Raw genomic sequence first — 21687 nt, 5'->3', positions numbered from 1 at the left:
AATGTCGGAGGTTTAAGCCAATACCTTTAGGGTTCTACTGTAATATTCTCAGGCACTTTTTTCAAATGATGCTTGTTATGTCAGCCTGCCCAAGGTACATCCCAGTGTGATGCACAAATACACCAGAAGGTTGGGCAAGTACTGCAAGTGACTACTTAAGCTTGTCAGTGTTCTTCTACATGTGCCAGCCTGCCATGGGTGAGACTGAAATTAGCATGGAGGCTCAGTTCTGCAATAGTGTTTCTTAAACATGTCCTGGCTGTTCAATGTGCCATATAGTTTTCATGGTACATATGTTTTCTTTCGCCCCTTTACATTTAACTTTCACTGCAGTAGACACAAACCACCACTTAAATGTACAATCAAAGCATAAACGTCCTGTGCAATTACACATATGTTTGAAATAAAACCCACAAACTGTTATTAACACATTTTTAACTGCCCAGGTACCTGATTTCAACCTCCTCTCACGCTGTAAAAAGTTCAATCGGGTCGGGGACAATCGATATTTGCCCGGCGGTATTGCCTCTGTGACCCTCTAGTTATTTAAATCAATGAAGAGGCAGGCGCTGGAGACTGGAAAGCAGGAAACAAGGTTTTTTTATTCTCTCCGGAGGAGAACACAACGAAACGGACAGAAGGTATCGTTCTGAGGTGCTCTAACTGTATTTCTGAGGCCTGGCCTCTTATATCCACATTTATGACTTTATTGCAGATTACACATACATGTTTAAAGCTTTGATGTGCGGAAAAGACATTCTCGGAACTCCCCTTTGGGCCCGTTCCCACACATATTTACAGTTAAAGTCCCCACCCTAGTCACAACAGGTGATGAGCATCGCGCAGCTGGATAATCCGCCGATTCACGGAATGAGGGGAGTCTGATCGGATCTCATGGGGTGGGGGGGGGGCTTTGATCAACCCGGGGATTCTTTGATGGGGGAAGCTTTCTATTGTACGGGGAGGGGCAAGGATGGTATTGGCAGAGCTGGGTGTCGGCTTGGGAACGGGGAGGACAAAACGGGCACACGGGGAAAAAGGGGGTTTGCATCTAAGGGCCGGAGATCATGAAAGGAAAGCAGTGAGGTGTCGCGCTGGGAACAGGATGAGGGCCGGGGGCAGAGCAGCGCCGAAGAGGGGTTTATGACTCAAGGCAGGTGCAAGCAGGGGGTGGTCAGCGTGCAGGCTTAGTGAAGGCAAAGGGCTATGTCAGGGGCCAGCGGCATGCAAAAGGGTTTGTTCTGATCGGGGCATCTTAAAATGGCGGGCGCGCACGACAAAAGTGTGGCATCAGGGGAAGAGGCAAGATGGCGCAGATAATGTTCACCAAAACGCACTAATTTTCCACAGTCCTCCCTTTAACATATTCAAGACATCTTGCTGGTTCATTTTCTACTCGGGTCTATTGTGGTGGGCATGAGAAAGAAACCGGTAGGAACCCTAGAAAAAGAGTTGTAAACAATACATTTTGAGGTTTCTAGTTTTTAGGAGGTGCACCTATTTGATAAACTTTGATAAATTTGTTCAGCAGGAAAGTCATAGGAATGAAATACAAAAAAACGGCGAGCAGCAAGTACATATCATAACGTGAACTGGCAGGTTAATACATATTTCAGATTCGGTTTGGAGCAGGATCAATACAATGGCGGCTGGGAGAGAAATGAGGCAAAAAAACGGTGATTGAGGATGTCAAATGTTCGAAGTTTACGAGTTCTCATTGTTCTTTGTGGTCTTTCGTTGGCGCTGTTGAGCACCGGCGGTGGAGCTACAAGTCCAGCTCTGTTCTAAGTTCTGCGTTGCAGGGCACGATCCTTTCCTCGCGTTTCTGGTCGGAAAGGTCCTTTTCGCCCTGTGTCCTTGGAGGTGATTGTCAGAAAGTTCCGATGGAAGAAGAGCGTTCAAAACAGTCCATAGGGTAGGTCAGAGGAAAAAGGGGGATGGAGCAAGGCCAAATTAGGAACAAACTAGGGGAACGAGAGACTTCAAATAGGCGGGCGTGTGACGGAATTCAGAGAGCGGGGACTTGTCGACAGGCACTGGACGTCGAGCAGGGGCATCAGGTCGACCCTTTCTTTTCATGCTGTCGAAAACAGTGCCTCGTCCTGCAGCTCTTTTCAGTCGTGGTTTCGCCTTGGCTAATGTCGCAGGAGTCCCTTAGTCTGCAGTCAGGCCTCGTGCTCCCACATCCGGTCCTTCTCTCCTCCAACGGCAGTACCCTTAAACAAGTTTGAAAAGACAGTCTTTTAGAAAATTTGCGGATGAAGATAATCAAAAAGTCTATTTCTCTCCCAGCTCCAGGCAAAGAATGAAAATGTCCGTTATATTTAACGTCCACAACTGGCATATGAACGACCGGTGGCGGACCTGCTGGATTTACTATGACTTTCCTTCATAATCATTTATTACAGGCATGACGGTTCATCTGATGGTAACCCACCTTCGGGAGACAAATCTGGCAAAGATATGCCGTTCTCTAGAGTTTCACATTTACAAAAGGGTACAGTGAGTCGTCAACATGGTACTACACAGGTATTTTGCTGAGAGACGAACATGGCTAAACATTTCCTTTCTATCGGTGCATCCTGTTCTTCAACTACTGCGGGGTTCATTTTGATGATTTCTCTACTTTGGTCTAGTCTGTTAACCTTGTAAAACATCATTCTGGGTCCTACGTAACCTTTTACAGCCCGGTTACTTTAACTAGGAAGGACAGGGGTTTTATGGGAAACAACCAGGGACATAGACAGGGGAGGTAACGGGGGTGATCGTTCTTCTGGTTTGGGTATTGCGACGATTCGGGGAGGGGAGGGTCGCGTATTCTGAGGTCCTTGTTTTATACTATAGGAGCCGTTGACATGTAGTTCCCTTATTTCGGGCCAGATTAGGGAACCTCTGTCGTCTTACCTGTCCTTTCCCTTACGGCCCATCCTGGGTTCATTGACTTCTTAGCGGAAAAGGAGAGGTAATGACGCGGCCTCAGGGTGATTGTATTTAAAGACAAATGTTTGTGCAAATACTGACGGTATTTGAAGCCAATTAGGTGGTGTGCTAGGGGTGGCAATCTGCCAATTTCGGGGCTAACCACTCGGAAGAGTGGTAGTGCAAAAAATAGAGAGAGAGAGTGAGAGAGAGAGAGAGAGAGAGAGAGAGAGAGAGAGAGAGAGAGAGAGAGAGAGAGAGAGAGAGAGAGAGAGAGAGAGAGAGAGTGCAACGGCAGGCTAAATAGTACACGTGCAACAGAGAGGGCGGCAGTGCATTCAAGAAAGGCTATTTAGTGCATTACACAGTAAAGGGTATTTACGAGTCCGCGTTAGAATCTTGTAATCATGCAGTTTGAGCATTAGACAGGGTAGAGGGGACGTGCTTTGAGAAAAGGAAAGAAGAAAAAGGAGGTACCATTTTGTCGCACTTTCTCGCATTCTCGGTCCTTTGACCAGTTGGGTCAACGCCTCAGTCACACACACACACATTCCCTCATAGTTTCGCATCATACGTAACGTGGGTTCATTCGTCCGGTATCACTTTTTATCAGGTTGTGCTAATTTTTCGGGTTTGTTCGATACGTGAGTAGTTTGCAGGCGTGCTTAGACACCACCCTGCGGCGCTAGTCCGTTTCGCGTATTTAGACATGGCAAGGTCTCAGATCTTCGCCACACCTTGGCTGTAATCTCTGATGTAACCTGCAGAGGGAGAAAAAAAGGGGGGGGGGGGGGGTGGGGGAGACAGCATTCGCGCGCATTCAAATACATGGATTCATAAGTCCTTTACTTACCTTTTACTCGTCTTTCCTCCTTGGGGGCAGGGTCCCCGGGGATATGGTTTTCGGAGTCGGGGGGGGGGGTAGTGTGTTCATGTAGGGCGTGTGCGGGGAAACATAAAAAGGAAACCAGAGGGGCCTAGTGCGAGGTATCTAGTCAAAGGATATATCTCACTATCGGGATCCTTAAACCTCTTTCAACGCCGTGGCGTTCTAAAGTTCTTCGGTTCTTGGGTCCCTGCTACTTTGGAACGTTGTGCTTTACAATATTTACATTATTTCATTTCACCCTCCTTTTACATTCCCTCATTTACACCATTCGTTTTACCCATCCTTGGAAGTCACGGTCTTCCTCTACGCGAGAGTTCATGAGTCAGTCGCGTACTTTTAAGACGGAGTGTCGTGTTGTCGATCCGATCCGTCCTCCAGGGCTGGGCAACCATCTTCCTTTAACCTTAAAGAGAGAGCAGAGTAGGGTGCACAGAAAAAGAACTTTCCTACCCATCCCATATTGTTTTAAAATAAAGCATGCAATACCCGTCCATAGTTTCAAAGACTTTATTTTGCAAATTCATTTCAGCATATGGATTAGGAGGGTGTGGTCGTATTTGGTCGGTCGTGGCAATGGCTAAAGTGCGCGCAGTGGGGGGGGTGTCGTTTGCAACAATAAAAACATCGGAAAGTTTTACTCATTCATTTGTAAGAGACTAAAACGTCTATTAATTGGCTGGGGGTTCGGGGGCATATATTTTCATAATTTAGAAACATAATCATAACAGTTGTAATCAGATTTCCTATATGCATACCGTACGTGTGCATCGTAAATGAGGGTTACATCAGTTATAAAAATATAATACATTGTACATTTGTAATCAACATTTGTAATGGGGATTCTTTCATACTGTTCGTCGAGTGAGCTCTCCTTGTCTTTTCTAGCCAAGTGTACAAAGGATCACAAAAATCTCAGAACATCAAGTTTATATTAGTGCGAAGGAACACCACGAGGTGTTCGTAAGTTCCGATTGATACCAGCGCCATTTTGGGCGGGGCCGGCACAGTCCGGAAGCAGCATCAGGGGGAAATGTTTCCATTACTGGCAGTTTGGACCAGAGTCCTTTTCGGCAGTTCTAGAATTCACGCTAACAGAAGGTGTGGCAATGTCATGTTTGTTTCGTTGGCGATCGAAGCAGCCGTCCCTTACCGGAAACCTGCAAAGGCCGAAGGCTCCGCCGGGGACCTTTGTATGATCTTCAAGGCTGCGGAGATGCTGTCGGAGATGGGGGCTCGTGCTCCATGGGACAAATGTTCGAGTTGTATGGCTGGCCAAAGTTACTCTAGTGGCCGGGGCCCGCCTTCCAGCGGATCCAGACGCCATTTTGAGGCCCTACAGGGGCCACTTTCGTCGAGTTTGCAAGAATGGAAGAGACCCTTCGGAGTGAAAGGAAGAGGTCCCTGTTTTGTGAGAGCGGGACGTTCAGCTGGGGTGCAGCTGTGATGCCCCCACCTGGGGGCGAGGGAGACTCGTTCACATCGTCTCCTTCTCCCGGTGCACTCCATGCCGCTGCTTTTCATCGCCCCGCATGAAGGCCTCTCCACATCCGGTGTTCCCCAATTGCCACCATTGTACGTTCGGTGCTGCGCAAATACTGGGGTGCCACCATTGTACGTTCGGTGCTGCGCAAGTATGGGCACCATCGCCTGACTGGGGGTGTTCGGCGCCGGGCTGGGGGCTGGGAAACCTCCTACCGGTGGAGGTGGGAGAGGCTCGTCCGCGTCGCCTCTCCCTCCCAGCCCAACTTGGACAAATTGTTGTGGAGGTACGTGCAGGACATCCCGCCGTCCAGGACTGCTGCGGCTGTGACGGAAGAGAAAAGGAAGAGGTGCCTCGCTCTCCTCTTGACATGTGGCGGGACTACCTTAGTCTTTCCAGGCCCGTTGCGGCCGGCCAAGGAGACACGTGGCGGGACTACCTGCAAATGCCCAGGCTGCGGGCTCCTGTCTCTCCTCCGGCTCCCCCATACGTTAAGATTTCCTGACCAAGAGTTGGCGGCGGGGCTCGCCTTATATGGGTTGCCATTGGTTGGGCGTAGCCGTAACCCTGCCCTACTTTGGAAGGTTCCAGAATGGGGGGGGGCGAATGTTCTGTTTGACTTTCATTTTCTACAGTTTATCGTTATTATTCCTTGTTTGTTGTGTTAAATTAAAAGTTCAAGTTTATTAATGGTCTACGGATTTTGTTTTATCATTTCTTTCTTTCCAGGTTGCTTTTATGCTAAGTTTCTGCTAACAGGGGTCGAGTAACACGGAAATACGTGTAGAGGGATGACGCAGATTTGTACATTACATACACACGAACTCAGACGGGGGACAGTACAAGTACGACATACAAAGACCCAAGACAAATATAAAAACAGTTATTGGTCATAATTATCTCTTTCCGTCTGTGAATTTTAAACGAGGCTGGGTTCCCGTCTTGACATTGCCCGACCTAGGAGAACTTGATCATGCCGCTGAGATTTTCCTGGCGAAATCTGTGCCATCGGGCATAATCAAACGTGGTGGTTCTGTCTGGTCTGTCTATGTAAGTCGGGTTCTTCTCTGTCTCGCGCCTTTTCTCGTACTGTCGGTCTGTCGTTCTTGTCGGCCCTTTGCCTTTACTTACGCTCAGTAGAGTCGGGCATTGGGCTTTCCAGTGTCCGACATACCTACAAAAAGCGCATTGGTCTGACCCTAAGTCTGGTCGTCCTTTGTATAGTGTCGGGGGATAAGTTGTGGGTAGCGGTGTCCTGGGGTTGTCCTGTCGGTATATTTCCCTACTTGGTTTATCCTCGTCTTTTCTCTGTCGTTTCGTAGCCTCTCTGCGCCACATACCGAGACTGTCGAGCATAATTGGCGTCGTCTTATTATTTCGAAGGGCTATTTCTAACGTTTCTATTTTATCAAGGTCAAAGGATCCTGCCAGTGGCCACTGTTTGTCTTGGCTATCTTCGGTATACCTGTGCCATAATTTATTATAAGCTATGGTGACTAACCCATAGTTTATGAACATGTCCTTATTAGGGGTGCCTTCTAGTGGAGCCATATGGTCCACCTCTAACACCCGGTCCGGGCTAAACAGGCTATTTATCAATGGGGAGAAGACAGACATGACGGCTCGTAACGAGGGACTAAAAAGTCAGCACTGCCTATCTTATCACTAGGTGCAAAGACTAGACAGAATATTTCTATTCTACGTTGTTTGCAGGTAGTGAATACCTCATGGATCCAAAAAAAACCAAAAGACCAACAAAATAACAATGGGGAGAATGAGTAGGACCGCAAAGATCTGCGTTACCTACCCTTTTCACTATCTGCAAAAAGGATGGTCTCTTCCCTGCTTGCAGACAGAGAATCTCCAGGAAACAATAGTTTGTGAACAACAGTTCAGTTTCAAGCAATTATTGAGTGGGGGAGAAAAAGAACAAGCACGGCTGCTACCCTACTTATCCTCCACTGCTTGCAAAGGGAGAGAGAGCCTGTTGCTTCTCCGTTTGCAGACAGTGAATCTCTAAATAAAAATAAACAAGGCAATACTAGTATTTTTGAACAATCAAGCAATCAAAACAAATTCTTTCGCAACTTGTCGTGGCAACACGACCTTACCCGGACCATGTGGACAGTTTCTTGTCTTCCGAATCCAGCGCCCGATCGTCCTCTTTTTCTCGTATTTCTCACGGCACTCCTGATGGTTCCCAGTCAGGACCGTAGATCACTCGAGAGAGGTCTGTTCGGAACTAGTGAAGTTCGGATGATCGGCTGCCAGACGAGGGTCTATTGGGCAAGAGCTCTCCCGATCGTTGCAGTCGTTCACTCTGTCGTCGGGACCTCTCCCACTGGATCCACGAGTCGCTGATGGGCCCCACGCTTGGGACGCCAATTGTAAAAAGTTCAATCGGGTCGGGGACAATCGATATTTGCCCGGCGGTATTGCCTCTGTGACCCTCTAGTTATTTAAATCAATGAAGAGGCAGGCGCTGGAGACTGGAAAGCAGGAAACAAGGTTTTTTTATTCTCTCCGGAGGAGAACACAACGAAACGGACAGAAGGTATCGTTCTGAGGTGCTCTAACTGTATTTCTGAGGCCTGGCCTCTTATATCCACATTTATGACTTTATTGCAGATTACACATACATGTTTAAAGCTTTGATGTGCGGAAAAGACATTCTCGGAACTCCCCTTTGGGCCCGTTCCCACACATATTTACAGTTAAAGTCCCCACCCTAGTCACAACAGGCGATGAGCATCGCGCAGCTGGATAATCCGCCGATTCACGGAATGAGGGGAGTCTGATCGGATCTCATGGGGTGGGGGGGGGCTTTGATCAACCCGGGGATTCTTTGATGGGGGAAGCTTTCTATTGTACGGGGAGGGGCAAGGATGGTATTGGCAGAGCTGGGTGTCGGCTTGGGAACGGGGAGGACAAAACGGGCACACGGGGAAAAAGGGGGTTTGCATCTAAGGGCCGGAGATCATGAAAGGAAAGCAGGGAGGTGTCGCGCTGGGAACAGGATGAGGGCCGGGGGCAGAGCAGCGCCGAAGAGGGGTTTATGACTCAAGGCAGGTGCAAGCAGGGGGTGGTCAGCGTGCAGGCTTAGTGAAGGCAAAGGGCTATGTCAGGGGCCAGCGGCATGCAAAAGGGTTTGTTCTGATCGGGGCATCTTAAAATGGCGGGCGCGCACGACAAAAGTGTGGCATCAGGGGAAGAGGCAAGATGGCGCAGATAATGTTCACCAAAACGCACTAATTTTCCACAACGCTAGTTCTATATGGCTTGTAAATTTTTGGAAAGGAACTACTTCCTTTGCTGTTTTCATAAAAGGAAACAAGTGGGAACATTTACAGACGCCATAAGTGAAACTGTTTTTCCACCAGTATGTCTTTTCATATCAGAAAAAAAACAGCCCAAAAAGGGGTTAAAGTCACTAAGTTTAAAAAGCAGGGTGAGGTCCCTGGCCTTTAGTGATCTCCCATGGTGGTTATGGAAGATGGTTTTAAGAAGGGTAGTGTAATATCTAGTGTTGCTGGTAAACCACAGAAGATGAGGGTGGATGAAGGAAGAGGCTTTATTAAATGAACATCATAGCGAACACCTCAGCCACAGCTGTCAATGTCAATGTTCTCCAAAGACTTACACAGGAGCCTCAAATAGAATCCTGGCCACAACAACATTCTAACCGCATCAGCAAGGGTGCGGGGAAATAACATTCTGTTGTGGGGAGGAAAGGAAAGATGCAAACCAGCGTGAGTCTCCTCCCCTTATTCTGAGGATACCATACATCCCCCTTCTATACAAACATTAAGTTCACACAAAAAGAAAAAGACCCAGAAACTCTGGGGTGAGAACGAGGACAAGGAGGAGAGGGAGAACCAAGTATGGTAGGAGAGAGACCAATAGAACATGAAAACATGTGAAAGTATAGTGAGCAGATGATACAACAATTTACTTTACAACATAATCTTTGAGGAAACTTCGACGGCATATCTTTCTTGCACTTGACCTGGGGTGAACTTTGGTTTTCTCAGTGTCAGCTGCAGTGGGTCCACTTGCTACAACAGGGGTCTCACTCTCGCCTTCTCCCGGTGCGGCAAGGTTTGTGAGAGGGATAGAGTACTTCACTACCCTCCCTAGGTTCCAAATCCTACCATCTTGAGTCTTAACTGCATTCCTGAATAACTTTATAATTCTCATAGGTCTTGCAAATTTGGACCACTTTGCTCTACCCGTGTGAGCTTTGACGAAATCATCCACCTTGAGACCTATGCCTTTGAATGCATGTGTTCTGTCATAACTTGCTTTTTTATCAGTCATGACTCTGTTCTCTGTCACTCAAAGAAATATTCTTAGAGAGATCTAACCCCCCTTTGTGTCACTTCATCCACCCTGGTACCAACCTAGAGTTGGGCTTTCTAGCTTTCATTAGTTCAAAAGGTGTCAGGTTTGTAGTTTGATGTGGGGTTAGCCTATATGTCTGCTAACGCTTCATCACCTCTTCCCTTCAGGACATCCCATTGACTCTTGCTAACTTGATGCTCTTCTTGTTGGGTTTGTTCAGTCTTTCCACCATCCCACTAGCCTATGGGTGATACAGAGCACAGAACTTGTGTTTTATTCTATTGCACTCTAAAAACCCCTTCATTTTATGGGAGCAATTGAACCCTGTTGTCCATCTGTATTGCGCTGGGCAACCCCTCCCTAAGGAACACTTCCAGCAGGAACTCAATGACTGATTTTGTGGTGATCTCTGAGACAAACTTCAACTTGGGCCACTGGGTACAAGTCTACCAGTACTAATATATACAGTGACCGGTTCTCTCCTGTTAATGGCCCAATTATGTCTAGGGCTACAACCACCCACGGGCCCTCTGGTGGTGACCTACAGTACAAGGGCGGCGTATGCAACTTGAGTATCTTATTACTAGAGGAGCAGGGTACACACTCCCACATCTTCCTCTCTATGTCCAAATCCATGTAATGTAATGTGTGTATACTTGTTTGGCCACATAAAGTCTAAACATAGCCTCTTGTTAGTCTTGGTAATACCAAGATGTCCGCCGTGGGCCAAGTTGTTCAGTATGTCCCTTAGGTTCCGGGCGGAATTAAATTCATGCCACGGAAAAGGCACTCATCCACTATGGACAGTTCATCTCTAACCATTCAGAATGGTTTGAGCGACTCTTTTGTTTGTCCTGGAATGAGCATCCACACTGTGTCCTTTCACATACCCTCTGCAAGAGTGGGTCAGTCTTCAAACCTTCCTTCCACTTTGCTTGTTCTACCACCCCTTGAGTTATGATGCACACTTTTCTCATTTTGAGATCCTACTCGAGATAGAGTCTAGTCATTTTTTGTCAAAACTAAAACGAGAGGTTTATAGTTGGTCTTCAAGTCGGACTTGGTTCCCTATACAAAATTTCTAAATGTGTTAATGAACAAATGTGCAGTTAAAGCGTCCTTCTCAATCACAGAGTAGTTCATCTCTGCCTGACGCAGCAATCAAGAAGCAAATACTTTTGTCTCCTCCCCCTTTTCACCCTCTTGAGTCATGATAGCTCCTTGGCCTTTGAAGCTAGCATCTGCTGTTATAACCGTTCTCCTGCCTGTTAAGAATGTATTCAGGTTGGGAGCATCCGCCAATGCTGCTTTGGTATCCTCAAACTCTTTCTGACATTCCTAACTCCAATCAAACATTACCCCTTTCTTCAACAGATTGCGAATCTGGTATGTTCGCCTAGCAACATTCTGAACAAACTTATTATAAAACTCAACCATACCCACAAAGGATTTGACTTCCTCTTTGGTTTTAGGTGGTGTAAGGTTTAGTATGGTGTCTTGCAGCTCTGTTTTAGGTAGTATGCCCTCTGCTGTCACTATGTCCCAGAAACTCTATTTCAGAGCAACCTATTCTGCACTTTTCCTTTTTTACCATATGTTACTGCTCCTGGAACCCCATCAGAACTTGTTTGAGCTTTTGGACATGTTGTACTCCATTCTCCCCAAATATCAGTACATCATCCTGGTAGCATAACACCCCAGGGATCCCTTGGAGTAGATTGGACATAATTCTCTAGAAAACTGCAGCCGCAGGCACAAGTCCAAACAGCATACGTTTGAATTTAAAGGCCCCCATCGGCATGATAAACGCCCTCAGTTCTCGTTACTCAGGGTGCAGTTTGACTTGGTAGTTTGCAGAAGTCAAGTCAAGAGTTGAGAATATTTTGGCTCCAGCTACCCTACTCATCATTTGAGTGTTGTTCGGCAGCGGATATTTATCTACAATAACCTCTCTGTTCAGTGCTCTGAGGTCTATGCACAATCATACTGCCCATCACCTTTCTTGGCCACTACTATCGGTGCCAGCCATTCTGTGGCATCCACAGGCTCAATCACTTTCAAACTGCCGTTTCTCCAACTCCTCTCTTACCGCCTGCTACATGGATATGGGCAAGTTCCTCACCTTGGCTGAGACCGGCTGTGAGTTTTCTTTAAGTTTTCAATGAACATAGAGTTCATGACACCTCAACTGTTCTGAAAAACTTCAGGGAATTCTTCTTCTATCTTCACTTTGAATTTGCTCTATGAACCAGAATTTGAGGGTCTTTATTGGGGTTGTAATAGATCCCAAGATCCTTTTGTGCTTGCCACCCTAGAATTATTGTCCCCCCTGTAGGATACATATTTCTTGGTAACAGCATATCTGTCTTTGTATGCCACAGTTCCCCAAAAGAAACCTCTCATGTTTATAGGTTGTCCCCCATAGCCTCCCGGGTTGACATCTATTCTTAGCAGTTTTTTCTTACCCTTGAACATTTTGTCATACAGATCTGCTGAGATTATTGTTAACTTGGAGCATGAATCAAACATTGCTTCAATCTTTTGTTCCTTAATACTTTTGAAGTCCCTGGGGTTACTCACACCTCTTCTGTCTATTTGCAAATCAATTTCATCACACACTTGTGTATTTTCTCATCTAGCATCCTTCTGTAATTCATGTAACTCTTGCAACAGATCTTAAAATGAACTTTCCTCCCACACTTGTTGCAAGTCGCTTTTAATGCTGGGCACTCTTTGCTGTTAGTCAAATGTCCCACCTTCCCACACCTATAACAGTTTCCTCTGAAACTCCAATTATTCTGACTCTCCTTTGGCTCTTTCTTGTCTCCTTTAACAGCCAGACATTGCTCAGATCATCCACAATCTCATTCACTTTTGTTTTCCCTACACAGTCATGTTTTATCTTGCTCACACACGGCATCATGTGCTCCACCTGTTTGGCTGCAATTACAACAGTTAGCACCAAGATATCTATCAAACAGCCTGACATATGCAAAGGAAAGAGCCTCAATATCAATGAAGAAACCTTGATATTCTGATACATGGGCAAGAAGAATCAACAATTGAAGTGAAATAATTAGGAAAATGTACCTGGATGGGTATTTGGTCAGTAAGCCATTTTGTACCATGGGCTTCAAAATGGGCACATTACAACACAGGAGATCTTAGATTCCACATCTGCGCTCCTTTATTATGGAATCCTGTCCCATAAGCCAGTGTAGACTTTTATCCATATGCACCTTTCAGCCTGGGATGTGTGGTTTTGCTTTAAAAACTGTAAAGTATGAAATTAAAAACAGCCAAATCAGACTAAAGGTGTCATGCATGACATGAGTACAATTCACAGCTGTGCCCCTAGATATCTTTAAGTGACGCCAGTGCCATGGTACATTGACCTTCACTTATGATTTTGGAAGTTGCTTTCAACCTTCCACCTTCTCACCACCCAATGCAAATTTAACTGATTTCTGGTTCTGGGTATACATTTGAAAATGACTTTAATCTCACCACTGTACTGTCTAACTCTCTCAATAGATTATGGTGCGTGGCGGCGTTTTTGTGGACTCTCTGAGCCACAAAATCTGGTAGAACTCCGAAGAGTCCTGAATAATGGTGACCTCGCCAGAAAGTTGATGGATCTCTATGGAACTCCCAAAAATATTGATATCTGGCTTGGAGGAGTGGCAGAACCTTTTGTTCCTGGTGGAAAAATTGGACCTCTTCTAGCCTGCATTATTGGAAACCAGTTCCGAGTGGCACGGGATGGTGATAGGTAAGTGCTTCACTTTTTAGAATATTTTTTATGTTTGTGTAAGGAGATATGACATTGAACTGTAAACAAACAACCCCTATGTCTTTCTCAGAAAGTAGTAGCTCTTGATTTGTGGTGAGAGACCCCTGAGGACAGTTCAGAGATGGCTAGGTGTCTTTATGGAGAGATTGTGTACTATATTTGAAGAAGACTGCGGACCCCGCTGTCCCTGCCAACTATCGCCCTATTTCCTTGCTACCTGCACTATCGAAAGACTGAGAAGGTGGTTTTTCGTCAACTTGACGCCTTTGTGGAATCCTCGTGGGTGTTACATCCCGCCCAGTCAGGCTTTTGAACATCATATAGCACCGAGACAGCTCTGGTGGAAATGGCGGAGGCTATCAGGGAGTGCTTGGACGGAGGCGGGAGAGCGACTCTGATTTTGCTAGACCTCTCTGCCGCTTTCGACAGCGTTCCCCACCAGCTTCTCCTCTCCCGCCTTTCTGCCATTGGCATCTCGGGTGCTGTGCATGCCTGGATGGAGTCCTTTTTGGACACCCGGTCCCAGCAGGTTTGGATACATCCGTTTGCATCCTCGGCCAGGTAGGTCTCAACGGGAGTCCCTCAGGGCTCGACTTTGAGCCCTTTGCTTTTTAACATCTATCTGACTCCTCTGATCTCTCTGGCTGAAGAGCTGAGGGCCAAAATTATGGCCTATGCTGACGATACCCAGCTCTTATTTACCTGGAACAGCCCCGATCTGGGCACAGATGTTGCTCAGAATTGCCTCTCCGCTGTGTTCACATGGCTTGCGCAGCACAAGCTTAAATGTAATGAGGGAAAATCGGAAGTTCTCCTCTATGGTCAATTCCCGCCTAATTTTGTGGAGGCCCTGTGGCCCGCAGATTTTCCCCGGCCATTGTCGAAGGGTGGCCCGGCAAAAAACCTTGGGGTTTGGTTTGGGGAGGACCTCCGATTCTCTGAGCACATCATGCGACTTACTGGTGTCTGTTTTGGCACACTTAAGTCACTCAGCCGTTTCTTCCCTCTACTCCCTCAGCCAGCTAAGGAAATGGTGGCCGAGCTCTTATCCTGTCCCGCTTAGATTACGCTAATGCGCTTTTTCTGAGCATTCCTGGCTACTTAATGAACAAACTCCAACTGATTCAAAATGCGGTGGCCAGACTCTTATATAACATCTCTAAGAGAAACAGCATAAGGGCTCACCTCCGAGACCTCCACTGGCTACCCGTGGCCCAGAGGGTGCAGTTTAAGGCTCTTACTTTAGCATATAGAGCCCTGCATGATTCCGGACCCTCCTATATTAGGAAACAAGTGTCCTTCTACACCCCCATCGCTCTTTGCGCTCCGCCTCGCACCGTCTGATGGTTACCCCCCACTTTCGACGCTCCAGACTTGGGGGTCAGTCACTTTCGGTCACGGTAGCAGTGCTTTGGAATAGTCTCCCTGCAGCCTTATGCCATACGCAGGATCTCAATGTTTTTAAGAAACTTCTTAAAACTCACCTTTTCAAACAAGCTTTCATTTAAGTCTCCCTTTCACACGCATGAGTCCGTTTCGCGCCAGGATACTCCTGAGTAGTTGTGCGCATTATAAGTCTCTTATAACATAACATAACATAACAAGACACTATGGGGTTTATTAGGATGGCGGGCGGGCTTTGCCCGCCTGCCACCCTTTTGGTAATGTGGTAATGTGGTAATGTGGTAATGTTGCACTTGGAAATGCGGGGTACCATAGGTACCCCCATGTGCACCCCCCCAAACACCGGACTCCCAGGGGGCCCGCAAGGGGCCCCCGCAGGGAGTCTCCGCATGCCTTTCCAAAAAGCATTTGAAAATACCCATAGTAATATGGCGGGCGGTGTCTAACAGACACCGCCACCATGTAACTCATTGTTCGCCCCGGCCGCAAGGCGACCGGGTCGGAAAACAGGCGTGCGGTGTTTGACACCGCCACGGTCCCCCCCGCCATCCAAATATGGCAGGGGGGAATTGGGCAGTGGATGTCGGGCGGATTTCCTCCGACAGGCTGGCGGTGGCCACTGCCAGCCTGGCGGAGGAAATCCGCCCGACATCGTAATGACCCCCTTTGTCTGTGGGAATCTAGCCTAGATCTGTGTCTGTTGGAATACACCCCTTAAGATCGTATCTGTATAGAAAATTCCCTATCAGTCATATGTCTGTTGGGATAGACCTCTTTAGATATATATACCTCTAGGGAAAATCCCCTGCCGATCTTTGCTTTTGGGATAGACCTCTTTAGGTTTATATGTGTAAGGAGAGTCCCCTTCAGGCCTGTGTGTGTTGGAGTAAAACTCTTTAGGTTGATATGTGTATAAAGAGTTGAAGTAAAGGTGTAAGCATGTGTTCCTCTTTCTAAGGCGGTCTTTCTTTGAACAGAAGGATAATTCCTTTTCTTAAACACAACACAATTTTCCAAGTTGGTTTGAGTGAAAGTAGTTCTTTTATTTTCATTTATTGCTTTAAAAATCCATTTCACTCTTTTGACTTTTTAATAGACAGTTTTTATAGAACAAAACAGCCGACACATGTTTAAAATAAATAAATTAATTAATTATTCCCAATCACGGCTCACTTGAACACTACATTTGGTGCTTTCTCGCTGAGGCTCTTTGCTTGGTGTCACTTATTTATTGCATCTTTCTTCTCTCGCAGCCTTGAGAAAGCCATGGCTCAACTTGCCACATAGGGCGAAACATGTGTTGACTGTTCTCTTCTATAAAAACTGTCTAAAAAAAAGTGACATGGACTTATAAAGCAATAAATGAAAATAAAAGAACTACTTTCACTCAAACCAACTTGGATTATTGTGTTGTGTCTTGAAAAAGAAATTATTCTTCTGTTAAAAAAAAGACCACCTTGGAAGAGAGGAACACATGCTTACACCTTCCCTTCTACTTGTTCAATACACGGTTGGAAAGGTTCAGAGCCTCAAGCAAACGTTCCTCTAGCATTTTAGGAATCAATATCCAGTACCAGGATCTCTGGACCATTCGTTTCCCTTAGAAATTCAATGTGTACAAAGAGTCCCCTTCTGGCTTATGTCTGTTGGATTAGATCTCTTTAGGTAAATATGTGTAAAGAGAATTCCCTTCAAGTTTATATCTGTTAGTACAGACCTCCTTAAATTTGTCTGTGTGCCTTACAGACCTGTGGGTGACCAGTGATTGGTAATGACAAAGGAGAAGGAACAATGTTTACAAAATTACATAGCAGTGAAACATTGTTCATATCAGATTCTGAATGACAATTATTGTATTCCTAATCTCTGTTTGCGTGTCAGTTCAAATGAAACTTCCAGCTGCAGCCAACATGTGTTTCATCACTCAGTTTTTTCACAATTCAACGAGCTGTTTGAAAATTCATGCAGACAGATAATATTTCTGTAAATGAACGTGAATGATGAAAGTCCTAATTTTGATTTAAGGAGATGTAATATGTAAAAGTTCGGAAGCTTAATCAGTGTGGGCATATTTTGAGTGCAGCAATCACTCTGGACAAGTATGAAAGGCATATGGTAAGGCAGCACAGGTGTGGTATCCTCTATGGCCTAATAAAAAAAATCTGTCACTTCTTGTTTTACCAGATGCCTCCATCAGAGAGACAATTTTCCAACCCTAGACTTTCCTTTATCAATCTATTGCATTCTAAGAGGGGCACTAACCCGATTGGACTATATATCTAAAAATAGTGATTTGGAAAAGGAAAACCCACATCTCAAACATGGGCTCCACGATGCAGGGGACTCATCTTTTATGCTTCTCTCCAGTTCACGATTGGAATGGGTTTATGTAGCAAGACTCTGCTGAGAACTTTACCATTTAATCTGACATTTCCCAGCTGTACAATAATGCTAGGTGGTGATAGAAGGCGCAGACCACTCACACTGCAAAAAGGATTTACTCAAGTGCAATATTACACACTTATGGGTAATACTGTGCATGAGTTAGGGCGTTAATGTTGCAAGGTCATCTTTTGTGAATTGCTTGCAGCAATAAATCTGGCTATGTGCATGTGCAAGTCACACTTAGATGTGCAAGTTGTTTTTTTGGATCAGGCGTAGTCTATCTGGATGTGAATTTCATCATGCAGTGCAAATTCTAGGTTTGGGGTTTAATTCGTGTATGCCTCATGGACTAGAAGGAATGTGATATTGGCAGTTGTAGCCAATAATACTGGTGTGAAATGTCTCTGAAATGTGCGTTGTATGGCTAGCAGACCTTCACCAAGTGTGCTTCTTTCTTTCCAACACAGGTTTTATTATGAGAATCCCGGCGTTTTCAGCAGTGCCCAACGACGCTCTCTGGAAAGGGTCACACTGGCGCGAGTCATTTGTGACAACACGGCAATCACTGAAGTGCCGAGAAATGTCTTCATGGCAAACAGTTACCCGCAAGATTTTGTGCGTTGCAACCAGATTCCTCCCCTCGATTTAAGTCCCTGGAGGAGCCGAAGCTCTGAGCCTGGTAAGTTCAGGACGATACATAATCTTTGGGTTTCCCTTCCCAGGGGTGTGCAAGTACTGTCCCTGAAATAGGGGATTCTTGCAGATTCTCTGACTGGTGCTGCTTGGTACTGGCAACAGAATCCCAGATATTCCTATTTTGGTGGTGATGGTTTTCTAACTAAGTGAAAGATATGCCTAGTATTACTGGAGTTTCCCTGGGTGCATAGGAGATTAGGGCACACACCCCTTCCAATGTTGTTGATAAGGTTCACTGTAATTCCTCAGTCAGACAAATGCCTGAATACTCCATTACCCCTTTGCCTGTCCTCCTTGTCCCAGTTCAAACTACTAGTGGAGAGGCCCCATACCAGAGTTTCCACACACTCTGTAAAAACATACTATGCACAACATAGTCCTTTATCTAATTTACATTGCTATGATGTATAAATACCCTCCTCTTTCCAAGACTTCCAGTTTCAGGTTAGACGCTTTTTCTGTTTTAATTTATATGCTTCTATTAAGTCTCGCTCAGCTGACAAATATTCAGTGCAGTGGTCCGAGGTACCATTCCCACTCACGTGCTGGGCTTGGGCAGAGACCTAGTTCTGGTCTCAGAATGTGTTGCATGGAAGCCACTGGGGTCAGCATTCCCATCTCTTAGTGGTGTCGGGAAAGGGTAGGACAAGGTTCCTTTGTTCCATTTTCACATTTCGCAATATGAGAGTCGGTAACTAGCAACCCATATGTACAGAACCATTCTGCTAGTCCGATTCTTCTGTTTGCAGCTATGAAGGTCAGAAAGGTAAGTTTCTATACATTTTCTGTACCTAATTCCACATATACGTACCTTGGTGATATATATCTTCGCAATACGTAGATGTGGAGTTTAGATTAGTAAATACTTACATCTCTTTATGAACTTACCTTTTACTTTTTTGTCCCTGGATATTGTTTAAAAAATATTCTGTCCCATCCATTTCGGCATTCAATATTCACATCCCCAGTCGTATTTTCCAGTACCAATAAGTAATCTAGACATTATTGTTTTCTACCACTCCACATTTCTGTACACATCCAATCCCTACTCCTCATCTGGATTCAGTTTCACACACCCTATCTTCCTCGTACATACCCACTTTTTTAAATTCATGCATATAGTGTGTCCTACTTGTGCTTGAAATGAAATGAAATTAAATGAATGAAATGAAATTTGATTTATAAAGCGCATGGCTGCCCAGAAGCGTCCCAGCGCCTTCCTTCCCACACCAGACTTCTATCCTACGCATATATAGAGTATGTAAATCATGCTTACCGTACACTCACACACACCCACCTAATTTCTTAACCCTACCCACCTCCCTCTATTCATTTAGCACTGGTTGAATTTTCCCTCATTTTGTTTTGCTCCAGTAACACATGTTTTTCTTCCACAGAGGATGAAGATCTCACTCTGTAGGAGACAGCGATACCCAGACCGAAGCTCACAAGACATTGAGCTTTCACTCCGAGAAAGGCAATCTTACCTTTGATCCTACATGGTCCTTTAATTGGTGCTGTTCTATATTGACAGTTTTTTAATTACTTCTGGGGAAACTTCAATCTTGCAATCTTCCTACCAGTGATCCTCCACTTAACTCCAGTGTCTGGGAAGATATTTTTCTAGAGAGCCACAGTCACTGTATGGTGAGGCCTTTGACAAGATCCCACAAATGTATGGAAAGATTTTTAATTCAGCAGTTCCACCCTCAGCCCCAGCATAAAGGGTGTTATCATATGATCTTGCACTCCATTGTAGTGGATGGAGAAACCTTCTGCCTGAGATGCTAAACCAAGTACATGGAGAGACCTTCTTCCCCAAATCCAACCCCTAGTTCTAGTGCTTGGAGGGCCCTTCATCCTGAGATCCTACACCTAACACTAGTGTTTGTAAAGCCCTCCATTCTGAGATCCTAAACCTAATCCTGGAGGGTGGCAAGACCTTCTTTCTGAGACTGTACACTTAATGGTACTGCATGGTGAATCCTTCATCCTCAAATCCTACACCTTATCCTAGTTTTTGAATAAATCTTCACCCTGAGATCCTACACCAAATCCTAGATGGTGGATAGACCTTCATCATGAAACCCTGCACTCAATAGTAGTGTATGAGTGACATTCATCTTTAAAACCTGCACCCCATCAAAGTGTCTGTATGGACTCTCATCCTGTGGGCCCGAATGGAGTCATGGATACTGGAACCTACACTCATCCTACTCTAGTTAGAAATGTCAAGCCTAAGATTTTATGCTCAGCCCTAGTCAATGTAAAGACCTTAATAATGAGATACACCACTAGACTGTAGTATTCAATTGAAATATATTTGCCATGACAGTCTATGCTAAGTCCTTCTCTTTGTCAAGACTGCCATGTATCAATCCTAGGCATCAATCTGTTCATGAGTGTCATAATCCATTCAGCAGCAAGATTCCTCTTCTCAGTTCCACCTGAGTACCTCTGCATCGCTTGTGTGAGTGGTGGATCACAAGGTTTGGTTAATTGTAAATCTAAAAGGATATGAATAATGAAGTTTATCTGATTTGATTCCTAATTCTAGGACAAAAGGGCACCTAGAAGACCCTCAGGTATGTTATAGAAAAAGTCTCTATCAGATGGTTTTTCACATATCATGAAGTCAGAGGATCCTGCAAGCCTGTCTCTACTACTGTGTTCATGAAAGTCATATGTTTTCCTGAAGTATATATTGTTCCCCTTCCTTTCAATTGTCTATTATGAGTTATTTGCACAAGATAAAGCTGGAAGCATACTTTCCTGTACTTCTAGTTTGTATGCTCGTCCAAATGTTTTGCAACGTATTCAGGGTCAACTATCGAAATGCTGCCATTTTTCCAAGACTCTCAACTTAACATGTTATTTTTGTTATTAATAAATATTTATTGAATCCTATTCTTTTCTATGTCTGTTTTTAACACCTTCTTCTGCATGGCATTAATTCTAAGGAGGAAACATTTTCTATGGGACTTGGGAACATGTAAGGACCATTGCTTGTTTGATGGCGTGCTTGTCAATAGATTGGCTGGGAAAGATCTCTTTGTTTATTGGCTGTTGGCCTTCAAAGAGTGTACTGAAGCATGGGAGTTTCAGGGGAATGCGTAATAGTTTCTCTTTAGCTGTGTTATTTTGGCAAGAGCACAATATTGCCTACCGAACGCTTGGGTTAATTTTCCAGTCCAAGCAATGAACCTGCTCCTGTGCCTGAAGCAGCCAGAAGATAGGTGCTCTTGAGTACGCTCTTCACTAAGGCTGAATGTACAACTCCTTTGCCCTGCAGACACCACTTCTGTGATGCCATTCACAAGAGAGCAACACAGCATGCACCCATGTTACAAGTATATTACCTTCTGACGCCCTCTCCTTTCTGTGCTACAGTGCTCTACCCTCTAAGCCCCAGTGCAACAAGTGTACTCAGGTCTCACGCCAGCAGTTTCTTTAATACTCCTGCTGCCCACTCCAGACAGCAACAAAGTTGAAGAGTGTGAGGTGTGGGACTACTCACTCTTCATGCAACACTGCCCCTCCTCCCACCTGGGTCTAATGACTTTACGGTGTTGTCTATACTGAGCCACTTGCAAGGCTGCTTCCTGTCTCTCACAGGACAGTAATGGTGCTTCTTTTGTGCAGAGTTGTTAGCCATGTAGCTCTAGTAGAGTTCACCACTCTCTTATGCCTACTCTCTGGTTTAGCATTGTGTTGGATGATGAAATGTAAGAGATGAACATGCATTTTTATGATTTTCAGTATGCAGTTAGCTTTGAAAAG

At 45.3% G+C, this 21687-nt stretch overlaps 1 protein-coding gene across 1 annotated transcript in view; it reads left to right on the top strand.

Moving 5' to 3' along the window:
- The window catches only part of LOC144824458 (eosinophil peroxidase-like), an 80006-nt gene extending 59200 nt beyond the window's left edge, over nt 1-20806 (top strand). Inside the window, exons 12-14 of the mRNA XM_078683555.1 lie at nt 13164-13401; nt 17679-17890; nt 19305-20806. Coding sequence (XP_078539681.1) covers nt 13164-13401; nt 17679-17890; nt 19305-19327 — 473 coding nt within the window. The 3' untranslated portion in view covers nt 19328-20806. The remainder of the gene's footprint in view (nt 1-13163; nt 13402-17678; nt 17891-19304) is intronic.
- Nucleotides 20807-21687: the final 881 nt, after the last annotated feature.

Source organism: Lissotriton helveticus, chromosome 3_1 (assembly GCF_964261635.1).
Source record: "Lissotriton helveticus chromosome 3_1, aLisHel1.1, whole genome shotgun sequence".
Classification (NCBI taxonomy): domain Eukaryota; kingdom Metazoa; phylum Chordata; class Amphibia; order Caudata; family Salamandridae; genus Lissotriton; species Lissotriton helveticus.
Note: the sequence above shows the minus strand (reverse complement) of the source record. Positions and strands in the feature narration are given on the sequence as shown.